Source organism: Serinus canaria, chromosome 27 (genome assembly GCF_022539315.1).
Source record: "Serinus canaria isolate serCan28SL12 chromosome 27, serCan2020, whole genome shotgun sequence".
Classification (NCBI taxonomy): Eukaryota; Metazoa; Chordata; class Aves; order Passeriformes; family Fringillidae; genus Serinus; species Serinus canaria.
Window position 1 is genome coordinate 149,943 of NC_066340.1, and position 24,157 is coordinate 174,099.

The 24,157-nt window shown below is 64.0% G+C and overlaps 1 protein-coding gene across 1 annotated transcript in view; it reads left to right on the forward strand.

Annotated features, from left to right (window-relative positions):
* The window catches only part of SRCIN1 (SRC kinase signaling inhibitor 1), a 31,991-nt gene extending 9,032 nt beyond the window's left edge, over window positions 1-22,959 (forward strand). Inside the window, exons 2-20 of the mRNA XM_050985506.1 lie at window positions 5,011-5,031; window positions 5,489-5,681; window positions 6,058-6,256; window positions 7,538-7,631; window positions 8,581-9,389; window positions 9,787-9,879; window positions 9,991-10,034; window positions 10,731-10,909; window positions 11,742-11,917; window positions 12,309-12,439; window positions 12,984-13,131; window positions 13,840-14,134; window positions 14,743-14,992; window positions 15,121-15,275; window positions 15,356-15,508; window positions 16,388-16,513; window positions 17,920-18,957; window positions 20,583-20,720; window positions 22,669-22,959. Of these exons, the coding sequence (XP_050841463.1) occupies window positions 5,011-5,031; window positions 5,489-5,681; window positions 6,058-6,256; window positions 7,538-7,631; window positions 8,581-9,389; window positions 9,787-9,879; window positions 9,991-10,034; window positions 10,731-10,909; window positions 11,742-11,917; window positions 12,309-12,439; window positions 12,984-13,131; window positions 13,840-14,134; window positions 14,743-14,992; window positions 15,121-15,275; window positions 15,356-15,508; window positions 16,388-16,513; window positions 17,920-18,957; window positions 20,583-20,720; window positions 22,669-22,794 (4,368 nt within the window). The 3' untranslated portion in view covers window positions 22,795-22,959. The remainder of the gene's footprint in view (window positions 1-5,010; window positions 5,032-5,488; window positions 5,682-6,057; window positions 6,257-7,537; window positions 7,632-8,580; window positions 9,390-9,786; window positions 9,880-9,990; window positions 10,035-10,730; window positions 10,910-11,741; window positions 11,918-12,308; window positions 12,440-12,983; window positions 13,132-13,839; window positions 14,135-14,742; window positions 14,993-15,120; window positions 15,276-15,355; window positions 15,509-16,387; window positions 16,514-17,919; window positions 18,958-20,582; window positions 20,721-22,668) is intronic.
* The last annotated feature ends 1,198 nt before the right edge of the window (window positions 22,960-24,157 follow it).

The following is a 24,157-nucleotide window of genomic DNA, read 5'->3' on the forward strand; positions in this document are numbered from 1 at the left end:
AACGGGGAAACTGAGGCACGGCGGGAGTGGACGGGGCTGGGGAAGGTGTGGGGCGAGCAGCAGCGTCAATATTCATGAGGCTGCAGAGGATCCAGGCTTTTAAATATTCATCAGCACGCCGAGCCTCGGCTGCCAGATGGAAAATCGGGGAGAGGGAACGGGCAGAGCCCCTTCTTCCTTTCCTTTTCCTTCCCTTTCCCTTCCCTTCTTCCTTTCCTTTTCCCTTTCCCTTTCCCTTTCCCTTTCCCTTTCCCTTTCCCTTTCCCTTTCCCTTTCCCTTTCCCTTTCCCTTTCCCTTTCCCTTTCCCTTTCCCTTCCTTGCCCCCTTTCCCTTTCCCTGTTCCCGTCCCTTCCCTTGCCCTTTCCCTTTCCCTTTCCCTTTCCCTTCTTTCCCTTTCCCTTTCCCTTTCCCTTTCCCTTTCCCTTTTTTCCCTTTCCCTTTCCCTTTCCCTTTCCCTTTCCCTTTCCCTTTCCCTCTCCAGGGACCGAGAGGTGGCTTTGGGGACACCTTGCTGTCACCTGCAGAGTGTCAGGAGTTTTTTGGGGAGTCAGGGGTTGGGAAGGGCCCATCCCGGAGCTGTCCCGAGGCCGGGGGTCCCGCTCACTCCGAGGGGTCGGCCCCTTCCTTCAGTCGAGGGGTCCGGTTTAAAAACCCAAATCCGATTTGAAGGCTAATCCTGTTAACATTGAGATCGGGATTAATTCTGCCTTAATCGGGATAATCCTGACAAAATGTTCGGCATTAGACGTGGGATGAGTTATTGCTGCCGGCAGAGGCAACGGTTTTAATTTGGGGGCGGGGGGAGAGGGGAGGGGGCTGGGAGGGCGGCGCTGGAGAGGCCACAACCCCTTGGATGGGGAGACTCCTGGAAAAACCCCTGGATGCACTCGGAGCACCCCGGGCCCCTCATTTCTTCCACTTCTGCCCAAATTCCCTCCAGTTTTCCCCATTTTTCTTCTCAGCTGGGCATCTCCCGGCTCCTCCGCCTGCAGCGGCAGGAGCTGGGATGTTGGAATTCCGTCCCGGATGGAATTCACGGCTCCCGGCTGGTGCAGCAGAGGGGTTGGGTTTCACCGGCCGGGCTCAGGTGTGCGAGCAGGGCGGCAGCGCCGCCGGGAGTGCCGGGCCCTGGGATGCAGCTGGGACGAGGGGGAGGATAGCCATGCTCGGGGGGCTGAATTCCCCCGGGAATGCTGGGTTCTGGTCAGGGATGGGGTATTCCACCTGGGAATGCTGGGCTGTGGTCAGAAGTGCCCTATTTTAATTGGGAATGATGGTTTCTCACCAGGGATGCTGCTTTCTGGTCAGGGATGTTCTATTCCAATTGGGAATGCCCACCCCACGGTTCCCACCCCATCCCATCCCACCCCACCCCACGGGCTCAGCACCAGATGGGGTCTGGGCAGGACCCCGGGATTAAGCCATGAGAGGGGGATCAGCCGGGATTAATCCCGATCCGAGTCCAGCCGGGGGCTGGAGCCTCGGTAAATAACCGTGCCCGGGCCCTGCCGGCCGTGCCAGCTGTTTTCCAGGGATTTCAGGGCTCCCTCGCCTTTATCCCCATCCCGCAGAGGAGCTGCAGACCGGCAGCAGAGGGCAGGGACCTGCCAGGACCGGCCAGGAGCTGCCAGGACCCGCCAGGCCCCACCAGGGCCGTGCCCGGCCGCCCTCCGGAGCACCCTCGGTGCCCATGGGGCGCGATCTCGGGGGGTCTGGGGGCTCCTGGAGGGCGCGGCCCCCACCCCAGAGCTGCCCAGCCCAGCCCGGGAGGCTCCTCCCGGTGACGGGAGGGGAGGGGAGGCTGAGCTCGGGGACAGGGGCCGCTGGTGGCCCCGGGACAGCGAGGGTGTGCCCATCCCAGGTCTGTTTTGGGGCTGAGCTCGGGGCTGCTCTGGGGGCTCTCGGGGCTGCTCTGGGGGCTCTCGGGGCTCTCGGGGCTGCTCTCGGGGCTGCTCTGGGGGCTCTCGGGGTCCGCGGGGTGCGGAGCTCGGGATGGGGTGGGAACTGGAGCTCTGAGTGTCCCCACGGGGGTGGCAGAAGGGGAAGGAGCCGCTTCTGCTGTCCCTGTCACCAGTCGTGACCTGGTGTGGGGTGGACGGAGGGCTCGGGCAGGACCCGTTTTTCCCTCGGAGGGGTCGGGCAGGACCCGGGAGCCGGTGGGGCTGGCACAGACCCCGGGGCCCCTGGGGGGTGGCAGGGTGGAGATCTGCGGGGGATGAGGATGAGGAGGGTCAGCAGTGAGGAGCTCCTTATCTCCGGGCAGAGATAACGGAGCAGCTTCCGCAGGGATGATCGGGGCTCTTTAGGAGCTCCAACAATCCCTTAATGGTGGCTATTTTTAGCTCTGGGGAGACAAAAGGGAAAAAAAATCGACATAAAAAAACCCAAAACCCTCCATTCCCATCCCACCGTTTTTATGTAAACCTCCCGGGGACGGGGAGGGGAGGGGATGGGGGTGATCCGGCCCTGCTGGAATTGGGGATTTTTCCCATTTTTTCTCCAGAGGCTCTGGGGGTGCTCCTGTCCCTGCTGGAATTGGGATTTTCCCCCATTTCCTCCTCCGGAGGGGTTTTTGGGATCGGGATTTCCTGGGACCATCCCCACGGGCACTGCTGGGGTCCCAGCGTGGCTCCCGCGGGATTCCCGCGGCTCGGGAGGCTCCGGGGGGCTCCACCCGAGCCGGTTTAATCCCGGGGGGGCTCTGGGCACCCCGAGCTCGGTGCCCTTTGCCCAGACCCCTCTGCCCCCAAGTTCCACATTTTCCTCCCCCGTGAGCGCCTTTTGTTGTGGCCGCGCCCTCGCTCCCTTCCCGAGCATTCCCCGCTGGAATTCCCACCGGACCAGCCGGGAATTCCAGGATCCAGCTCAGGATTGCCCTCTGGGGCTGGCTGGGCAGAAATGGGTCATTTCCCAGCTGGGGGCAGGAGCGGGGGTGTCCCCTCCCTCCCTCCCTCCCTGCCGCTCCCGGGGGGCTCGGATCCCGCCGGGAATTCGGGGCTGCGGGAGCCCCTGGGGAGGGGTCTGGGGGGGATAAAGGCGTCACCGGGGGGGCAGCACGGAGAAATGGGGGGCACAAGGAGAAATGGGGGGCACAAGGTTTTTATGGCCGCGCTGGGGTCTGTGCCCATGTGGGGGGTTCTGTGCCCATCTGGGGGGGGGGGTCTGTGCCCATCTGGGGGGCTGTGCCCATCTGGGGGGTTCTGTGCCCATCTGGGGTTCTGTGCCCATGTGGGGGGGCTCTGTGCCCATCTGGGGGGTGCCCTGAGTTCAGGTAAGGGGGGCTGGGCTGGCTGTGCCCGGTGCGGTGACAGCTCTGGGGGCTGGGGACAGCGCGCTGTGCGGAGCAGCCGGGCAGAACTGACGGTCCCTCCCGGGCTAAAATCCCATTATCTCCCATCTCGGCTGGGTTTGTGGTTGGGCTGAGCCCATAAATCATCCACAGCGGGGAACTTCGGTGCCCGGGGGCAGCTGCAGGGCAGGGACAGGGGGGGCTGGGCTCACCTGGGACACGGAAATGTCCCTGTCACCCCCGGGGGGCGGGGATGGGGGGATTTGGGGTGGGGAGGGGAAGGGATGGATGGAGGGATGGATGGAGGGATTCAGGGATGCAGGGATGGAGGGAGGGATGCAGGGAGGGATTCAGGGATGCAGGGATGGATGAAGGGATGGAGGGATGCAGGGATGGATGGAGGGATGCAGGGATGGATTCGGGGATGCAGGGAGGGATTTGGGGCAGGGTGAGATCCCCGAGCTCGGGAACAGGGGAAGGGTCCAGGAGGGCAGAGCCGGGCAGAGCTGCAGCCCTGGCTCCCACTCCCCCAGGAGCTGCCGGCCCCCTCCCTGTGCTTCCCTAGGGATCCCCCCAGCCCGGGATCGGGGTCAGCACCCCCCAAACCCAGAGCAGGGTGCCCCACAACCACAGCCTTGAGGGGGGAGCCCCAAAATCCCCCTTCCCCACCCCAAACCTCCCCACGAGGGGTCGGAGCTGCATCCCAGGGGTGGGAGCAGGGGAAGTTTCCCTCCATCCCGGTCCCTTCCCGGGTGTGAGGCTCTGCCAGGGCTCTTTGTGCTCCAACAACAACAGCCCAGCCCTGCCGTCAATTTTCCAGCAATTAACCACGGCAGAACATTTCAATTCCTCCCAAACCCCGCCTCGCAGGATTAATTAAATCTTCCAATTAATGCCTCATTTAAATGGCGATGATGGCTGTTATCATTTCACATTGATTTCTTTCTTTTTTCCCTTTTTTCCCCGTCCCAAAATAGAGCTGTTGTCCCTTCCCACAGCCAGGGAGCCGCTCGTTCCCTCTGCTGGATTTGCCAGCCTTCAACAAGTGTCTGGAAAATCCAGGCTGGGGTTTGGGGCTGTGAGCAGGCAGCAGTGCTGGGGACGGCCACACATTTGGGGATATTTGGGGACATTTGGGGACATTTGGGGATATTTGTGGATGATTTTGGGTATTTTTGGGTATTTGTGGGTATTTGTGGACATTTGTGGATATTTGGGGACATTTGTGGATATTTGTGGATATTTTTGGGTATTTTTTGGTATTTGTGGACATTTGTGGATGTTTGGGGATATTTGTGAACATTTGTGGATGTTTTTGGGTATTTGTGGACATTTGGGGACATTTGGGGATATTTGGGGACATTTGTGGATATTTGGGGACATTTGTGGATATTTTTGGGTATTTGTGGACATTTGTGGATGTTTGGGGATATTTGTGGACATTTGTGGATATTTGTGGATATTTGGGGACATTGGAAAATCCACATTTTCCATGTCTGCGGTGCAAACTTTCTGGCAGCACCCTGCTGTGAAATGGGGATGCTGGAAAATGAAATCCAGAGCCACGAACCTTCCCAGTGCTTTGCTTCCAGAAGGATCCGGGCCTTGGGGGTTCCCGGGAGTGGGGTAATGGATGTGTGACCTCCGGGAGAGCCAAGGGCATCCCGGCTCCTTCCTGCAGGGTTGGATTCCAGGGGTTTGGGGGTGTGGGAGCCCAGAGGCACCGGGATGGAGCTGGGAAGCTTTGGGATGGGATTGGGAATAGGAATGGGAATGGGAATGGGGTCTGTGCTGGGAGCAGGAGGTGGAGCTGGGGATGGAATGTGGGATGGAGCACACCTGGATGTGGGATGGAGCATCCCTGGATTTGGGATGGGGGATCCCTGGATGTGGGATGGAGCCCCCCAGATGTGGCCCAGCCCCACCCTCAGGCACAGGGAGGGATTTCTGGGGGTGTCCCAGGGGTTGCCCTCGCTGACCTTCGTGTCTCCCATCCCACCATCCCAGGCCATCCCAGGCCATCCCAGGCCATCCCTCCATCTCATCCCATCCCAGGCCATCCCAGGCCATCCCACCACCCCCGCCAGCAGCTCCACCCCGGCACTGCATTCCCGAGGAGAGGGTCAGGGTTAGGGTTAGGGTTAGGGTGAGGGCTGTGCCCCTGACCTGTCCCTGTCCCTGTCCCTGTCCCGTTGCAGACCAGGAGCTCCCGGCACTCCCAGGGCTCCCAGCCTGGCCTGGCCGACCAAGCCAAGCTCTCCTTCGCCTCGGCCGAGTCCCTGGAGACCATGTCGGAGGCGGAGCTGCCGCTGGCCTTCAACAGGATGAACCGGTTCCGGCAGAGCCTGCCCCTGTCCCGCTCGGCCAGCCAGACCAAGCTGCGCTCCCCAGGTACCCTGGCACCCCCAAACCTCCCTCGGAGGGTGCAAAACCTCCCTTGGAGGGCGGGTTTGGGCTCCCTCACCCAAATTCCAGACCAAGCTCTGCTCTCGCTGTTTGGGTGGTGAGGGATCTCCCAGCCCCTTTTATGGGGTCTCCCAAGCCTTCCACCTTCAGCACGGTGAGACTGGGTGGGCAGAGCTCCCCCATCCCCTTTATTTGGGTGCCCCAGACCCTTCCACCCTCACAGGGCACTGCAGGGTGGGCAGAGCCCCCCCAGCCCCCCTTTGGCTGGCAGAGCCCCCCCAGCCCCTTTATTTGGCTGGCAGAGCCCCCAGCCGGGTGCAGAGTGCCCGGAGCTGACCGTGGGGTGCCCCCTGTGCCCCAGGGGTGCTGTTCCTGCAGTTTGGGGACGAGACGCGGCGCGTGCACATCACGCACGAGATCAGCAGCATGGACACGCTGCACGCCCTGGTGGTGCACATGTTCCCCCAGAAGCTCACCATGGGCATGCTCAAGTCGCCCAACACCGCCATCCTCATCAAGGACGAGGCCCGAAACGTCTTCTACGAGCTGGAGGACGTGCGGTGAGCGGGGGGACAGAGCCCACCCGGGGGGCTCCTGCCCTCTAAACCCCTCGCAAAGGGGAAATCTGGGGGGTGGTCCTGGTTGGGAGGGTCGGGTGAACGAGGGAGGCAGGAGTGTCCCTTAAATGGAAAATGCAAACCCCCTCCCTTCTGAGAATTAAAATGTTCTCAGACAAAGATACGGGAATAGGAATAACAGTTCTCAAATAGGGAAATTAAAAATTGTCTTGGTTGGAAGAGTCAGGTGTCCACTCGGGAGGGCAGGAGCTTTCCTCTGTCTTGAAATGCAAAAATGCAAACCCCCCCCCCGAATTATTATTAATTTGAAATTAAAAGGCTCTCAGGCAAAGATATAGGAATAACAGTTCTTAAATAGGAAAATTAAAATACAAATGCAGTAGTACAAACAAAAAAAACATTGACAGAGTGAGAGCAGGCCCTGGCACGCTGTGGGTCAGGGTGGTGGCACTGCCCCATCCCAGGGTGGTGGCACAGTCCCATCCCAGGGGGGCTCAGGGTGGTGGCACAGTCCCATCCCAGGGGGGCTCAGGGTGGTGGCACAGTCCCATCCCAGGGGGGCTCAGGGTGGTGGCACAGTCCCATCCCAGGGGGGCTCAGCCCTCCTGCAGTGCCAGCTGTGGCTCTGCTGGAGCAGGGATCCTGCCCAAGGGGGGAGTTTTCCTCTGCAGCTCCAGGGCTGCTGGAGATGGGCCTGGGCTCCCTCTGGGAATGCAGGGCAGCAGAAGGCTGCTCCTCTGGGAATGCAGGGGGCAAAGGCTGCTGGGCTGTTCCCAGGACAGATTGGATCCAGGTAGGAATGCTTGGCTCCTCCCCTGGGCAGAGCATCTCCCCGTGGGATGGTGGAGTTTGATCAGCGCTGCAGGGACACTGAACAGAAGATAAAAATTAATGGCCCATTAAGAGAAGATACCTCCTGGAGGGAGGATTGGCTGTAGGAGAGATAAAGAAAACTGCCCACTTGACAGAGCAAAACTGCCCAAAGAACAGAACAGACCTGCCCAGAGAACAGAACAAAACTGCCCAGAGAACAGAACAAAACTGACCAAAGAACAGAACGAAACTGCCCAGAGAACAGAACAAAACTGACCAAAGAACAGAACAGAACTGCCCAACTGACAGAAAACTGCCCCCCCTCTATCAGATACCAGAACACACTCCTGTCTTACAGCCCAGGGCAGGGATGAAGGAAAAAGGGGGTGGTGGGTGCAGTGCTGGGATTCGGGGTCTGTGCAGGCGTTCAGGCTCTGCCTCTGCTTCCAGAGACATCCAGGACAGGAGCATCATTAAAATCTACCGGAAAGAGCCGCTCTACGCCTCCTTCCCAGCCTCACACATCACCAACGGCGACCTGAGGGTGAGAGGGGACACGGGACAGCCCCGCGGGGTGGCACTGGGAGCAGAGGGGAGAGGAAGCAGCAGAGACTGGGAACTGGGAATTGCGTGTGGCTGGGATCCATCCTGCCTGCTGCCAGCCCTGGCTGGGGATGGCAGTGGGGGTGTGAATATGGTTTGTAGGGAATTAAATAATGGGGACAATTGGTCGGGGTAAATCAGCAGGACAAATCATCAGGATAGATCCGCCTGCTGCTGGCTGGGAATCACAGAATCTGAGAATCACAGAGTCAGAGAATCACAGAATCTGAGAATCACAGAATCACTGAATCACAGAATCACAGAATCACTGAATCACAGAATCACAGAGTCACTGAATCACAGAATCACAGAGTCACAGAATCACAGAATCACAGAGTCACAGAATTACCGGGTTGTCAGAGACCTCCAGGATCATCGAGTCCAGCCCCACCCAAACACCTCAACCAAACCCTGGCACCCAGTGCCAATCCAGGCTTTGTTAAACCCATCTAGGGATGGTGACTCCCCAGGCAGAACATTCCAGAACTTTATCCCAATATCCGACCTGTATTTCCCTTGGTGCAGCTCCAGGCTGTGTGCTCTGGTTCTGTCAGTGCCTGCAGACAGAGCCCAGCCCCAGATGAGCCCAGGCACCTTTCAGGAGCTCTGCAGAGTGCTGAGGGCACCCCTGAGTCTCCTTTTCTGCAGGCTGAGCACCCCCAGCTCCCTCAGGGCTTCCTCTCAGGGTTTGTGTTCCAGGGGAAGGGCTTGGGAGGGTTTGCTGAGGGTTTGCCAAGGGTTTGCCCAGGGTTTGCTGAGGGTTTAACAAGGGTTTGCCGAGGGTTTGCCCAGGGTTTGCCCAGGGTTTGCCGGAGCTGCTGGTCCTTGCTGGGCCGGAGGGCCCGGCAGGTCAGGGCTGCCCCAGTGCTGACCCCCGCCCCATTCCACAGCGGGACATGGTCTACACCTCCCGGGAATCCTCTCCCACCCGCCGGCTCAACAACATCTCCCCAGCCCCGCACCTGGCCTCGGGCTCGCCCCCGCCCGTGCTGCAGTCCTCGTCGCCCTCGCGCTCCCGCATGTCCTACAGCGGCGGCCGCCCGCCCTCCTACGCCGGCAGCCCGGTGCACCACGGCGAGCGCCTGGCCAGCCTGCCCCCCGCCCCGGGCGTGTCCCCCAGCCCCAGCGCCATCCTGGAGCGCCGCGACGTCAAGCCGGACGAGGACCTGGCGGGCAAGAACGTGGTGCTGGTGAAGAACGAGGGGCTCTACGCCGACCCCTACGGGATGGTGCACGAGGGCCGGCTCAGCATCACCTCCACGCAGTCGCTGGCGGGCATGGGGGACCCCTTTGGCTACTCGGGGGGGCTCTACAAGCGGGGCTCGGTGCGCTCGCTCAGCACCTACTCGGCGGCCGCGCTGCAGACGGAGCTGGAGGACAGTTTGTACAAGCCCAACGCGCCCATCTACAGCGACACCTACGGCCCCGGGCTGGGCTTCCGCATGCCGCCCTCGTCCCCCCAGAAGATGGTGGAGCCCGGGCAGAGCCCGCACAGCCCCTACTCGGGCCCGCCCAGCCGCTCCTCGCCCGTCCGTCAGTCCTTCCGCAAGGATTCCTGCTCCTCCGTCTTCATGGACAGCCCCGTGGGCAAAACGCGCAACCCCAGCGCCTCCGGGGGCCCCGAGCTGTTCCCCGGCCCCGCAGAGCGGCCGCTCTCGGGCTTCGGACCGCCCGCGCCGGCCAAGGACACGGAGACCAGGTGGGGAGCGGGGGTCTGCCGGCACCTGGGATAGTCCGGGTTGTCCTGGGTTTGTGTTTGGGACTGGGATATTCCAGGTTTTCCTGGGTTTGTGTTAGGGACTGGGATATTCCAGGATCTCCTGGACTTGTGCTTGCACCTCAGGTGCTCCAGGTTTTCCATTGCCCTTGGATTTGGGATCCCTGGTGGGTTTGAGATTTGCTGCGAGGGGGTTTTGTATCGGCTGGAGGAGGAGGAGGAGGAGGAGCAGGGCCAGGCGCAGCTGGGGGTGGCCGTGGTGGCAGACGCAGCCGGTGACCTGTCCCTGTCCCTGTCCCCGTCCCTGTCCCCGTCCCCATCTCTGTCCCCCTCCCTGTCCCCGTCCCTGTCCCCGTCCCTGTCCCTGTCCCTGTCCCAGGGAGCGGATGGAGGCCATGGAGAAGCAGATCGCCAGCCTGACGGGGCTGGTGCAGAGCGCGCTGCTCCGCGGCTCCGAGGCCGAGACCCCCAGGTGAGGGCAGCTCTGGGACCCCGGGGGTTGGATGTCCCTGCGGGGGTCTGTCCCCCTCCCAGGGGACACCGGCCCCGCCCGCTCTCAGCCCCCTCCTCTCTTTGGTTTCAGCGAGAAGACGGAAGCCACCAACGGCGGGACCCCCCCGTCAGCGTGTGAGTGACCCCCGGCCCTGCAGGACCCCGCGGGTGCCCAGGGTGGGCTCTGCAGCCCCCCAGGTGCTGGCGATGCCCTTCTCAGGCTTACCTAAAACCAGAACTAAGGGAAGGAAAGTTAATCTGTTTAATGAAGGGCCTCCAGGCACGTTAAGGGCAGACCAAGCCTCCCCAAGGGGCTGCGCCCAAAATGGGAGGTGGTCACGAGTTTTTCAGACAAATTTATATATCAATTAATTGATATTAATTGATGTAATTTGGGTTAATTCTCCAATTACAGATTCAGGTAATGAAGCAATTTACTCCCAGTTTGGTTCCCCAACCCCAAATCTTTTTTTAAAATAATTTTTGGGGCTTGAGGTGGTGAGGTGTCCTTGAGTAACAGGCCTGGAGAGGAGTTGCTTGTCTGAGTAAAACAGGAGAGCAGCAGCTGACAGGCCATGGAGTTTCCCAGTTATTCCCTATTTTATTTATTTGAAAAATAAAAAAGCTGAAATCCTGCGGCATCACTGGCACCAGCGGGACCCCCCCGTGCTGCTCTGGGGCGGCCTCAGAGGAGCAGGGAGGGGTCAGCATGGGTGGGGGAACTTTGGGGACCACCAGAGCTGAAGGATCGGGCGGGGAAAGAAAAGAGACGGGCACCGAACCTGTCCTGGGGCGGTGTCAGCACTCAGCAGCCCCTGCTTGCCCCCCCAGCCACCAGCCGCAGTGGCATGGGCACCCCGGTGCCCGCGCCGCCGCCGCCCTCGGCCACCAGCACCCCGGCGGGGCAGCCCACGGCCATCACCCGCCTGCACATGCAGCTGCACCTGCACGACCTGCAGCAGAACGCCAGCGACCTCCGCAACCAGCTGCAGCAGCTCAAGAAGCTGCAGGTGGGCACCTGGGGCGGGGGCACCCCGAATCTGGGCTGCTCTCACTGGGTTGGGATGGCAAAATGCCCTTGGTGCCCCGGGGCTGCTGTGGGAGAGCATGGGATCCGTCCTGGAGATGGGCTCAGGGATCCTGCCCAAATCCAAACATGGGGATCCGTCCTGGAGATGGGCTCGGGGATCCTGCCCAAATCCAAACCCGGGGATCCGTCCTGGAGATGGGCTCTGGGATCCTGCCCAAATCCAAACCCGGGGATCCGTCCTGGAGATGGGCTCTGGGATCCTGCCAAATCCAAACCCGGGGATCCGTCCTGGAGATGGGCTCTGGGATCCTGCCAAATCCAAACTCGGGGATCCGTCCTGGAGATGGGCTCGGGGATCCTGCCAAATCCAAACTTGGGGATCCTGCCCAAATCCAAACTCGGGGATCCTTCCTGAATCCAAACTTGGGGATCCTGCCAAATCCAAACCTGGGGATCCTTCCTGAATCCAAACTTGGGGATCCTGCCAAATCCAAACCTGGGGATCCTTCCTGAATCCAAGCCCAGGGATCCTGTCCAAATCCAAGCCCAGGGATCCTGTCCAAATCCAAGCCCAGGGATCCTGCCCAAATCCAAGCCCAGGGGTCCCTCCCCACCCCAATTCCTCCCCACTACAACCCCTGGGATCCCTCCCCGCTCCCATCCCAGGGTTGCTCCCTGGTCAGGACCCATTTCCCCTCTCGAGGGTCTCTCCCAGCCTGACCCCTGTGCCCATCCCAGGGCTGCTCCCCTGTCAGGACCCTTTTCCCCTCTCGAGGGGTCTCTCCCAGCCTGAGCCCCCGCTCCCCCCGCAGCTGCAGAACCAGGAGACGGTGAAGTCGCTGCTGCGGCGCACGGAGACGGAGCTGAGCGTGCGGGTGACGGACACGGTGCGCAAGCACGAGGACCCTCTGCAGCGCCAGCGCAGCTTGGTGGAGGAGGAGCGGCTGCGCTACCTCAACGAGGAGGAGCTCATCACCCAGCAGCTCAAGTGAGCCCGCCGGGCCTGGGGGCACAGGGGGCACGGGGCAGCTCTGCCCTGCCCGGGGCTGGCACCGAGCCGGGGTCCACATGCAGTGACCACGTCCCCAGATCAGGGGGTCCCTGTGCAGGGACCACGTCCCCAAATCAGGGGGTGCCCACACAGTGACATCCCCAAGTGAGGAGGGGTCCCCACACAGTGACATCCCCAGATCAGGGGGTCCCTGTGCGGGGACAACGTCCCCAAATCAGGGGGTTCCCACGCAGTGACCACATCCCCGAGTGAGGAGGGGTCCCCATCCCAGTGTTCCCCTCTCCCGCTGCCACCCTCGGGGCTCCCACCCCCCTGACCCCCCCAAGTGACCCCCCAGTGACCCCCTGCCCTCCCCCTGCCCTCCCAGCGACCTGGAGAAGTCCGTGGAGAAGATCCAGAAGGATCTGGCCCACAACCACCGGCTGGTCCCGGCGCAGGAGCTGGAGGAAAAGGCCGTGGTGCTCAAGCAGCTGGGGGAGACCCTGACGGAGCTGAAGGGTGAGGAGGGGCTGGGGGGCAAACGGAACCTTCTGGCAGTGCCCTGCTCCGTCCTGGCCTGGGGGTGCTCCAGGATCTCCTGGGTGTGTGTTTGCACCCGGGACGTTCCAGGCTTCCCTTGCCCCAGGATTTGGGTGTTTTCCCCTGGGATGTTCCAGGATTTCCTGGATTTCTGTTTGCACCTGGGATTCTCCAGGATTTCCTGGATTTCTGTTTCCCCCTGGGATGCTCCAGGATCTCCTGGGTGTGTGTTTTCCCCTGGGATGCTCCAGGATTTCCTGGATTTGTGTTTTCCCCTGGGATGCTCTGGGTTCTCCCTGTGTGTGTGCCCCTGCTGGGACGGTCCCCTGCCCTGCCAGGTGCCCCTCAGTGCCACGCCCTGTGCCCACAGCTGCGGAGGGGACACCTCCTCCCTAAAATGGGGATGGACCCATCGATCCAGCCTTTCCCTGGGCCCATCCCGCCCCCCCGGCAGGATGCCCGCGGCACGGGGTCCTGGCTGCCCCGGGGGGGACACGGCGGTGACAGAGGTGTCCCTTGGCAGCCCAGTTCCCCAGCCTGCAGAGCAAGATGCGGGTGGTGCTGCGGGTGGAGGTGGAGGCCGTCAAGTTCCTCAAGGAGGAGCCCAACCGCCTGGACGGGCTCCTCAAGCGCTGCAAGACCGTCACCGACACGCTGGCCCAGATCCGCAGGTGAGCCCCGAGCCCCGGGCACAGCCACCCCCTCGGTGTCCCTCTGTCCCTGCCGTGCCACCTCTGTCCCTGCCGTGCCGCCTCTGTCCCCTCCGAGGGGTATGCACAAAATGATAATTTTTCTGCTGCAGGACCCCAAAATACCCTCGGTCCTTTTCAGAGAACCCCTCTTTTCATACAAGCCTCATTTTTTCTCGGGAATAAGGCAGGATTTTAGATGGGGACAGACACACAGCCCTTGGCGTGAGCAGAAACCTCTTTCCCGAGGAGCAGGGAGCTGTTCTGTGGTGGAAAAATCCTCCCCCAGAGAAAACTCCTCTCCCGGAGCTGCTACAACAGGGTGGATTCCACCTGCCCGACCCCATTAGGATCCCATTAGGACCCCATTAGGATCCCACTAGGGACGGCTCCTGCTGGCCCTTGGGATGGCCCCGGGCTCTGCTCTAGCCCGGTTTCCCAGGGAAACCAGCCTGTAGGATCCCGCAGTGCCCTCATCCCGAATAAATCCTCAATCCCAGGGGCGGCTCCAGCCGGATCAGGAGCAGGGGAAGGGTTTGGGGGGATCCCATTTCCTGTTGGGCTCATGAGGGGGGACAGGCCCCCAAACCAGCACCAAGCCCAGCCCAGAGCAGCCCAGCCTCCAGGAAATGAGGATTTAGTGCCCCCCCCCGTGCCCCACGGCCCCTCAGTGCCTCCGCTCTGCCCTAGGCAAGTGGACGAGGGCGTGTGGAGCTCGCCCAGCAGCCTGAGCCAGTCGCCCAAGAAGGTGGCCCCCGAGACGGATTTCAGCAAGGGGCTGGAGCTGGAGATGCCCACCAGCCCTCCCGTGAGCCTGCACCACCTGACGGGCACCCCCGAGGCCCTGGGCTTCTCCGCCCAGCCCCAGAGCCACCCCGGCAAGAGCAATAACCCCTCACGGGCCCCGGAGATGGTGCCCGCCAAGACCCAGACGGGGCCCGAGACCCCCAGCAAGAAGAGCGCAGACAAAGCCGTGTCTGTGGAGGTGGGAGCCCGGCCCGGGGGGCTCAGCTCGGGGGGCTCAGCTCGGGGGGGCTCCTCGGGGGCTCTGGGAAGGTGAAAATGGGAGTGGGAGCAGCTCCTGACCTGCTGCCGGGGTCGGATCAGGGCTGGGGGTGCTCAGCCTGCAGAAAAGGAGACTTGGGGTGGCCTCACCACTCTGACAGCTCCTGAAAGGTGCCTGGGCCCAGCTGGGCTGGGCTCTGCCTGCAGGCACTGACAGAACCAGAGCTCACAGCCTCGAGCTGCACCCAGGGAAATGTGGGTTGGATATTGGGAAAAAGTTTTTACAGAAAGGGGATAAAGTTCTGGAACGTTCTGCCCGGGGAGGTGGTGGAGTCCCCATCCCTGGGGGTGTTGAACAAAGCCTGGATTGGCACTGGGTGCCAGGGTTGGGTTGAGGTGTTGGGGCTGGGTTGGACTCGATGACCCTGGAGGTCTCTGACAACCCGGTAATTCCGTGATTCTGTGAAATTTGGGGATGGGGTAAAACCCCCCCCCCAGCTCCTCGCAGCGGGTCTGGGGGTGTCACGGGGCTCCGCGGTGGCGTCCTGCCCGCCAGGGACGGGGCTGGAGCGGGCTCTGTGTCCGCAGGCAGCGGAGCGGGACTGGGAGGAGAAGCGGGCGGCGCTGACCCAGTACAGCGCCAAGGACATCAACCGGCTGCTGGAGGAGACGCAGGCCGAGCTCATGAAGGCCATCCCCGACCTGGAATTCGCCGCCAAGCACAAACAAACCCCGGGCAGCGGCAGCGCCGCCTCCACGCCCGAGCACAAACCCTCCAAGCCGCAGCACACCCCCAAATCGGGGGGCAAAGGGGACCCCAACGGCCGCCGGGGCTCAGGTAGGGCTGGGGGGGACGGGGTGGCCTCCAGAGGTGGGGCTGGGGGCGCGCGGTGCCGTGCCCGAGGCGGGGGTGGATGAGAGGGGCAGGGCCGGGCGCGGTGCCCTCAGAGCCCCCTTTGTGCCCAGACGAGCTGACGGTGCCGCGGTACCGCACCGAGAAACCCTCCAAGTCGCCGCCGCCTCCCCCGCCCCGCCGGAGCTTCCCCTCGTCGCACGGGCTGACCACGACCCGCAGCGGCGAGGTCATTGTCACCAGCAAGAAGGAGCCCGGCTTTATGAAGGTGAGGGTGGTGGCTGGGCAGGGACGGGCAGTGCCACCCCGCCCGGTGCCCCCGGCGCTCACGGCCCGCTCCCCGCGCAGAAGGCGGAGTCGGAGGAGCTGGAGACGCCCAAGCCGCAGGTGAAGCTGAGGCGGGCGGTGTCCGAGGTGGTCCGGCCCGCCTCCACCCCGCCCATCATCGCCTCGGCCGTCAAGGATGACGACGACGAGGACCGGATCATCGCCGAGCTGGAGGTGAGCGCGGGAGGGGGGCGGGACCCCGGGACCCCGCCCGCAGGTGACACCGCCCCGCAGGTGACACCGCTCCGCCCTTCTGCTCGGGGGACAGCTCGGGGAGGGGGGCTCGGGGTGTGACATCCTCGGCACCGGCACTGCCAGGGACAGGCGCTGCACACCTGGGTGATGCACAGCTGGGTGATGCACACCTGGGTACTGCACAGCTGGGTGATGCACAGCTGGATGATGCACAGCTGGGTGATGCACACCTGGGTGCTCCTTCTGCACTTCCCTCCTGCCTGGGATTTAAGCCAGACTCACCTGGGTTTGAGCACGGCGCAGGTGCTGCAGTGGGGACGGGGTGGTTTTTCCTTGGATGGATTTTCCTTGGATGGTTTTCCTCCAGGAGGGAGGAGAACGGGGCATGCTGCAGGTGTGGGACAGGTGATGGCACAGGGGACAGGTGATGCTGCAGGTGTGGGACAGGTGATGGCGCAGGGCACAGGTGATGCTGCAGGTGTGGGACAGGTGATGATACAGGAGACAGGTGATGCTGCAGGTGTGGGACAGGTGATGGCACAGGGCACAGGTGATGCTGCAGGTGTGGGACAGCTGGTGATGCTGCAGGCAGGGGAACTGGGCCAGTGATGCTGCCAGACTGGACCAGGGACTCTGCTGCCCAGAGGACCTGTGACTGTCCTGGCCAGGGGACAGGTGGCCCTGCCATCGGCACGGGGACAGGTGGCCCTGCCATCGGCACAGGGGACAGGTGGCCCTGCCAGCAGCACAGGGGACAATGCTGCCTCCAGCCCTGCCAGCCACCGCCCCAGCTGCTGCGAGCCCACTCCGGTCCAGGTGGGCCCTCCCTCGCTCCAACGGCCCTGTTTGACTCCCCAGGTGTTTCAGCGGAGCTCTGCCTCCCCTTTCCTCCCCGTGCCCCGCTGTGACCCCCTCGAGGCCGTGTCCCCGGGCCAGGCGGAGCCGTGGCCCCTCGGAGCCGCGGTGGCAGCCGAAGGACGGAAGGTAACGGCTCCACGGGCTGCGCTCTCACCTTCCTCCTCTGCCTCCTCTCGGCTCACTCCGCTGCTTTTCTCCGCTTTAACCGACTGATCACCCCCTCTGCCCGCACGGCCTCGCTCCCGCCACTGACGCGCACCGGAGCCCACACTAACCCACGGCCGCGGCCACAGGGGGGTCCCGGGCCGCCCCCGCCCCCACCGGGCACGGGCACGGGCACGGGCGGCGCCCGCCGCTCTCACGGCACCGGAGACCCCGCCCGAGCGCACGGAAAGGGAGGGGCTGGAGCAGAGCCCGGTGTTGGGGTCTGCCCCGAGTCAGGTCCGGCCCCATCCCAGCAATCCTGAGATCCGTGCTGGGCTCTGGGGGGGAGAGAGCCTGGAGAGTGGCTGGGATGGAGCAGGGAATGCCAGGGTGGAGCAGGGAATGCCCAGAGTGGAACAGGGAATGCCAGGACAGAGCAGGGAATGCCGGAATGGAGCAGGGAATGCCAGGACAGAGCAGGGAATGCCAGGATGGAGCAGGGAATGCCCAGGTGAGGGGCAAAGAGCAGGACAGGAGCTCCTGCCATGCCAGCAGCCAGGGCAGCTCTGGCTCTTCCCAGCAGCTCCTGGGGAGGGTCTGGCACCTCCCGGGGGTCCTGCTGAGCCCCCCCGTCCTGGGATACAAGGACTGGATTGTCCCTCTGCTCCGGAGCTGGGATGGGCCCGGCTGCAGCCCCAGAGCTCCGTGGCCTCCCCAGCGCTGGTGCCCAGGCTCGGGGGCAGCTGCAGGGGCACGGGCTCTGCCAGGGCATCCTCCAGCTCCCCTGCCCTACTCGGGTCCCGCAGGCATCCCGGGGATGTGCCTCGGGACAGGAGCAGGGAAGTGGGGCGGGAACAGCAGCATTTTCTGGGGGATTTGTGGCCTCAGGGTGGGAAAGGTCAGGCTGGGATGGCTCAGCCCCGCTGGAGCTCACACCAGTGCTCCCAGTTGGTACCAGCCCAGAGGAACCCCAGCTGGATTTCTGCTGGTGGCAGAAATTTCCAAAGGTGTTTGGGAGGTGCACACACACCAGCTTGGTTTTTGATTTGAAGTTTTTTGCTCCAATGGGATGTCAGGGCTGGACAGGAGGGAACTGGACTTCCTCTCCATTCCCTGTCCACGCTCTGGGTCCCTGTGGGGTGTCAGGGCTGGAGGAGGGAGCTGAGCAATCCCCTCCAGCCCCTGTCCACGCCGTGAATCCCGCTGGGATATGTGGGATGAGCAGGAGGGAGCTGAGCCTCCCTCCCTTCCCAAACTCCCGCCTGCAACTCTGCCATGGCCGGCGGCGCCGGCGTGGGGGGACCCCAAGAATTTGTGGCGCCCCGTGGTGCCTCCCCAGGCAAACCCCGCTGCCGCCAGGCCCTAACCTGTCTGAATTCTCTGCCTAGGAGCCGCTGGCGCCGGCAGCCCCGGCCAGCCGGGCGTTCTCCCTGCCCCAGATCGTGCTCACCGAGTGGGTGTCGGAGCCGCCGTCCCCCGAAGCCGAGCCGGAGCTGTGGGCGGCACCAGCAGGGCAGCTGCCACCCGAGGGGACAAGGAGAGGCCGTGTGGCGGCTCCGGGCAGCTCCCCAAGGTCCCCGCTGGCACAGGAACCCCCTCCAGCCCCGCAGCCCCCCGGCAGCGCGTCCCGGGCCTTTCCCTTGGCAGCCCCGCCTTTCCCGAGGGATAAAACGGGGGGACACGGAGGGGGCGCGGCTCTGGACAGGCCAGGAGGCGGTGACAAGGCTTGTCCCCAAAGTCCCGCGGCGGCGCCGCCTCCTCGGAGCCGCGGGGAAGGCGCCGGAGCCGCGGGGGCCGCGCTCCCCAACGTGGGTGCCGGGACCGTTCCCCAAATTCCCGCTGGCGACGGGGACTCCCAAAGAGGAGCCAGGCTCGCTCCTGGACACCCAGCTGGGGCTCCCAAAGCCGCATGGAGGGAGGAGAGCCCCCCGGCCCACCCGGGGGCACATCCCATGGTTCCCGCGGGCAGGGACCCCGCCCCGAGGGCAGCGGGACCTTCCCGGGCGGAGCAGCCGCCGCCGGAGCCGAGCCCTGCGCGCTCCAGCCACGCCGCGGCGCCTCCGGGCTGGGACGGAGCGGCGGAGGGGCTCTGCAGAGGCCGCCTGTCCCCCCCGGCCCCGGGCAAGAAGGAGATTTACGAGGACACCTACCAGAGACTGGACAGCCTGGAGGAAACCATCCGCGAGCTGGAGATGACCATCAGCGAGATCGGCAGCCACCCCGCCGTGGAACTCGCGTTCCCCAAGGACGGGCGGCGATCCGAGCAGGCCGGGAGGAGCCTGGGGGACCTCGGGCACGGAGGCTGCGACGGTGACACCGCGCTGGACCTCAGCCAGGCCAAGGACGGCGCTGCCAAGAGTCCCTTTGCGAGCAGGACCAAGCCAGCGCTGCTCCCCAAGCCGCAGCTGCCCCCCGGCACTCCCCAGGTTCATTTTCTCTTCTCCCCCGCGCCCTGCTCTGCCCTGGATTCACTCTGATGTCTCTTCCTCTGCCTGCTCCCTCTCTGTGACTCCACCTCCAGGCAGAGCCGAGGTGGAGAACGAATCTTCTCTTCTCCCTGACTCTTGGAGGGGTTTGGGAAGGGCAGGAGTGAGCGAGGCAGGAGCTGGAAGGGAGATGGTGCCAAGTGGTGCTGGCTGATCCCGTCCTGGAATGAGACCCTCAGTGAGGGGCATTCTTCTGCCCTGGCAGGATTTTGAAGCACCAGGTCCAGGATGGGCATCCCATGGGATCCTCGAGCATCCCACGGGGTCCAAAAGCATCCCACAGGATCCACCATCATCCCACGGGATCCAAAAGCATCCCACGGGGTCCAAGAGCATCCCACGGGGTCCACGAGCATCCCACGGGGTCCAAAAGCATCCCACGGGGTCCAAGAGCATCCCACGGGGTCAGCCAGGGCTGATTGCTGAAACACCGCTCTCAGTTTCACCATTTTCCATAAAATCCCTCTCCTAACGAGCAGCAGCCGGGGCCTGGCAGATGTTTCTCCTAATTAAACCACAGCACAAGCTCCCTGAAGCCATCCCAAATTGCTTTCTGCTGGAATCCAGCTGAATATCTGGGAAAAAAACAGGGAGGGGAAAAACTCCCCGAGCTGGGCTGCGACGACAACCCGCTCCTTTATTAATAGTCGGCGCTGGGGAATAAATCTCCTTTTCCATTTGGAGCTGTCCTCACCCTCCTCGGGGGCTCTCCCTGGGTGGACGGGGCTGTAGCTGCAATTTTTCCCAGTTTTTTTCCCGGGAAGCGGGAAGCGGAGCTGCGGGATGGATTTATGGCTGGGGCTGGGGCAAAGCCAGGCTCAGGGTTAGGCGGGAGAGGCTGCGATGGGTCAGTCCCACAGCAGGGCAGGGCAGGTGTCACATTCCAGGGAAGATTCCCAGCGCTGGAATGCGGGAATGGCGTGGCACAGGCACCTGTGGGGTTCTCCAGGGCTGGGATTTGCACTCTGACCATCCTCGGGTCCCTTCCAGCTGAGGATTTTCCATCCTTTGATGATTTCCTCCTGCTGGGGGTGCGGGAACGCTCCGTGTCCCCCCCGGAGGATCCCAGGGCTTCACCTGAGCTGGGCTGGAACAGGACAGGCCAGGCCACCGGGAGGGGACACAGGGTGGGTGGCACTGCCGTCTGTGTATCCTCACCTGCGCACGGTAAATAAACTCCTCTGCACTCCCACTGCCGCCGTTCCCACCTGGAATCTGCTTCTGCCTGCCGCCGCCTCTGTCCCTCTCTCTTGGCCCCGCGGGCTCTCCTGTCCCGCCCTCGGTGTCCCGGTGTGTGCCGTGTGTCCCCAAACTCCCTCTCGGGTGCTCCCGGTAAGTCCCGGCAGGGTTTGGAGCTCCGGCCTGGCGGTGCCCCCGGCCCGGCGGTGCCCCCGGCCCGGCGGTGCCCCCGGCCTGGCGGTGCCCCCGGCCCGGCGGTGCCCCCGGCCTGGCGGTGCCCCCGGCTCGGCTGGCAGGGCTGACGCAGCTCCAGGCACCCAGCGGTGCTGCCAGGGCTCCGCCAGCCCATTTTTAACCCTTTCCCCGCGGATTTTGTGTCCCGGCAGAGCGGCGGCGTCTCCATCCCGGCCATGAAGGTGGTGAATCCGGCGTCGCGGCTGAAGCAGGGCCAGCAGGGCAGCCCCGACAAGGGCAAGCACATCAAGCAGCGCATGGAGTACATGCGGATCCAGGGCCAGCAGCAGGTACTCCACCCCTAGGGCCGCCCCGGGGCTGCCCGCCGCCCTGGCACCGCCCCGGGCACGGCCTGAGCCGGGCACAGCGCGGGAGGAGTTTTGGGGCTGCGTCCTCTCTCCCTCGGTGCCTTCTTGGCTGAGCCCGGCGGGGTCGGGGACAAAGGGACGCGTTGGTGGCGGTGCGGGAGGGGCTCTTGTCACACTCTGTGCCCGCCCTGGGGCTGGGGACAGGGACACCAGAGAGTCACAAGCTCGTCCTCGCTGTGGGGTTTGTCCCCAGCGCTGGGTGTCACCCTGAGGGGGGGGCTGAGCCCCGGCGTTGTCCCCTCACGCCGGGGGACAGTGCCACCTCCTTGGCCGTGCTGAGGAGCGAGGCAGAGCCACGTGGGGATGGGGATTCCCTGCCTGGGGAGGGTTTGGGGAGCGGGGACCCCCCGTGCACCCACAGAAGCAGCTCGTGGGTGTCCCAGGCGGGGTGGTGGCACTGTGGGGACAGGGTGAGCGGGCCACAGCAGCTGGAAGAGAAGCGTTTTGGGGGGGCATGGAGCATGCCCAGCGGCCAGCAGCCAGCACTGACCCCTCCCCACCCCGGGGGCAGCTCCCGGCCCCCTCCTCTGTCCCCTCTGTCACCCCAGGGCTGGCCGTGCATTCCCAGCTGGCCCGGGCCACAGGCCAGGGGATCACGGCCACTTGGGTGGCCTCCCGCCGTCCCTCCCTCCCTGCTGGCCTGTCCCCCCTGCCAGCTCCCCTGGAGCCCCGCTCTGTGTCTCGAGCCCTCTCACCCCAAAACTGTGCAATAAACCCAATTCTGCTCATCCTCGTGCCTCCCTCAGCCCCGCCCGACCAACCCAGGGGTTCCCCAGCTCCTCGCGGCAGGACTGGGCGGAAAAACGTGGAATGGGCAAAAGGGGCACCTGTCAGCCAAAGGGTCAACCCCCCTCGGCTGCTCCATTCCCAGAGGAAAACCTCCCCAGGCAGGAGGGGTTTTTGAGGTTTTTTGAGGTTTTTGAGGTTTTTAGAGGGATTTTTGAGGTTTTTTGAGCTTGGGGTGTCCCTGACTGTCCCCTCTGGCGTGCGGGGTTGTCCCACCCCATGGAATCAGGGATGGGCAGGGGGTTCCCTCTGGATTCCCCCTGCACTGGACACTGAGGGGCCGGGAAGCATCTCCTGACCCCGGGAGGCCGCCAGGTCCCCTCCCCTGGAGCCACCCAGCAGCACAGCCCCGCCTGTTCAGTGTCACCGCCTTGGTGACACCTCTGTCCCCCGTGGCCCTCGCTGGGGTGGCCTTGGCAGGACTTTTCTGTCACTTTTGTCCCCGTGCAGGATTTGGGGGTGTCCCCCCTCTCTCCCCCACAGCCCAGCCCCTCACTGGGGGCGAGGTGGGGCTGGAGGACCCCGGATCCCCCTCCCCATCCCTGGGGGATTCTCGGTGTCACTCCCGGGCCAGGCCAGGCCGTGCCCGTGTCCCCTGGCACCGCAGGGACAGGGACAGGGACAGGGTGGGCACTGCCACCCTCGGGCGCTGCCCCGGGGGCTGTGCCCGCTCTAACGCTGCCCTTCTTGTCCCCCCTGTGCCTCCCCCGTGTCCCCTGTGCCCCCCCGGCTGTGTGTGCCTGTGTGTCCGCCTGCCCGTCTGTCCGTCCGTCTGTCCCTTCCTCTGGGGGCCGCCCCGCCCGTGCAGTGACACGTGGGACCCGCTCTTGTCGTGCTCTTTGTGGTGGCCCTTTCCAGCTGCTTGACCTCAGGCCTGACTCAGTGCTGCTTCTGAACCAGCTCCCTTTGCTTCTCGGTCGTTTCTGGGTTTTTCCTGTCCTCGTTTCTGTCGGTTTTTTTCCTCTTTTTTGTTCCTTTCTTTCGTCTTTCTATTTTTTTTAGAGCTTTTTCTTCTCTTTTTCTTTGGACTTTCCACCCCTTTCTCCTCCTCCTCGTCCTCCTTGAATCTTGCTTTTCTTTCCAGGCCACTAGACCATCTAAAGAGGCCAGTGAGACCTCCCCCACGGTCTCAGAAAAACCCGCAGCGGGCAGAACCTCCATCCCCGTATTGACTTCCTTTGGGGCCAGGAACTCCTCCATCTCATTCTGAGGCCCCTGCCAGCTCCGCCCGGGGGCTCCTCCTCCTCCTCCTCCTCGCGCTCCTCTTCCTCCCTGCGACTTGGCTTCTCCTTGAGGCGCTCTGGAGGCGACCCGCCACCCGTGTCCCCTCCTCTTTCTGTTCGATCCGTGTTTCTGTCGCCTCCGCTCCGCCAATGAACTTTTGTTGTGTCGCCTGTGCCGCGCCTCGGCCCGACCTCTGTGTCCCCTCCCGCTCCGCCATGGCCAACCAGCCACTTGCTGTTTCTCTCTCTCTCTCTTTTTTCCCTCCTTTTCTCCTTTATTTCCCTCCCCTTTGGATCGCTGTTGGTTTGGTCCCCCCCCCTCTTTTCCCCCCCTTTTCCCTCCCCTCCTTTTTTGGGTTTTTTTGGTTTTTTTCCTGTTTATTTAAGAGCTCTCAGAGCTTCCCCCCACCAGCGTCCGGCCAGGAGCAGCTTCCAGCTCCCACCGCGCGGAAAACCGGGAAGCAGCGGCCGCCGAGGACCCCCCCGGAGCGCCCCCCGGAGCGACCCCCGGAGCGACCCCCGAGCGCCCCGGGAGCGGCGGCGGTGTCCCCGCGGGAGGAGAGGACAGCTCCGGCCCGGGCTCGCCGGTGGGTGCCCGGCGGGGCCGAGGGCTCGGGGACACCGCGGGGCTCGGGGACACCCCGGGCCGCCACCGCCACCGCCGCCGCCGCCGCGAACCCTCGAGGGGGGCCGGGGGGTCCCCGGGAGTGCCGGAGGGGCCGCGGGTGTGAGCTGGGGAGGGGTCCGGGGCCCAGCGGGGCGCGGTGATGCCGGGGGGGCGCCCGGCCGCGGCTCCGTCCCCTCCGGTGGGGGCGGGCGGGCGGGACCGGGGCCCGGAGCCCCGGGGGAGCGGCCCCGGCCCGGCCCAGCCTGGGGGAGCGGGCGGGGGACCCGTGGCCACCTCCCTGCAGCGTGGCTGGGCCAGGTGTGCCCAGGTGTGCCTCAGGTACACCCCAGGTGTGCCCAGGTGTGCCTCAGGTACACCCCAGGTGGGCCCAGGTGTGCCTCAGGTACACCCCAGGTGGGCCCAGGTGTGCCTCAGGTACACCCCAGGTGTGCCCAGGTACACTCAAGGTGTGCCCCAGGTGTACATACCTGTAGCCAGGTGTGCCCCAGGTGTGCCCTAGCTGTACCCACCTGTGCCCAGGTGGGCTCCAGGTGCAGCCAGCTGTGGCCAGATGTGCTCCAGGTGGGCCCCAGGTGTGCCCAGGTGCTCTCCAGGTGCGCCAGGTGCACCCGGCTGTGCCCAGGTGTGGCCAGGTGTGCCCAGGTGTAGCCGGGTGTACCCGTACGTGCCCCAGGTGTGCCCAGGTGTGCCCAGGTGTGTGTGTGCGTGTGCTCTGTGTGTGC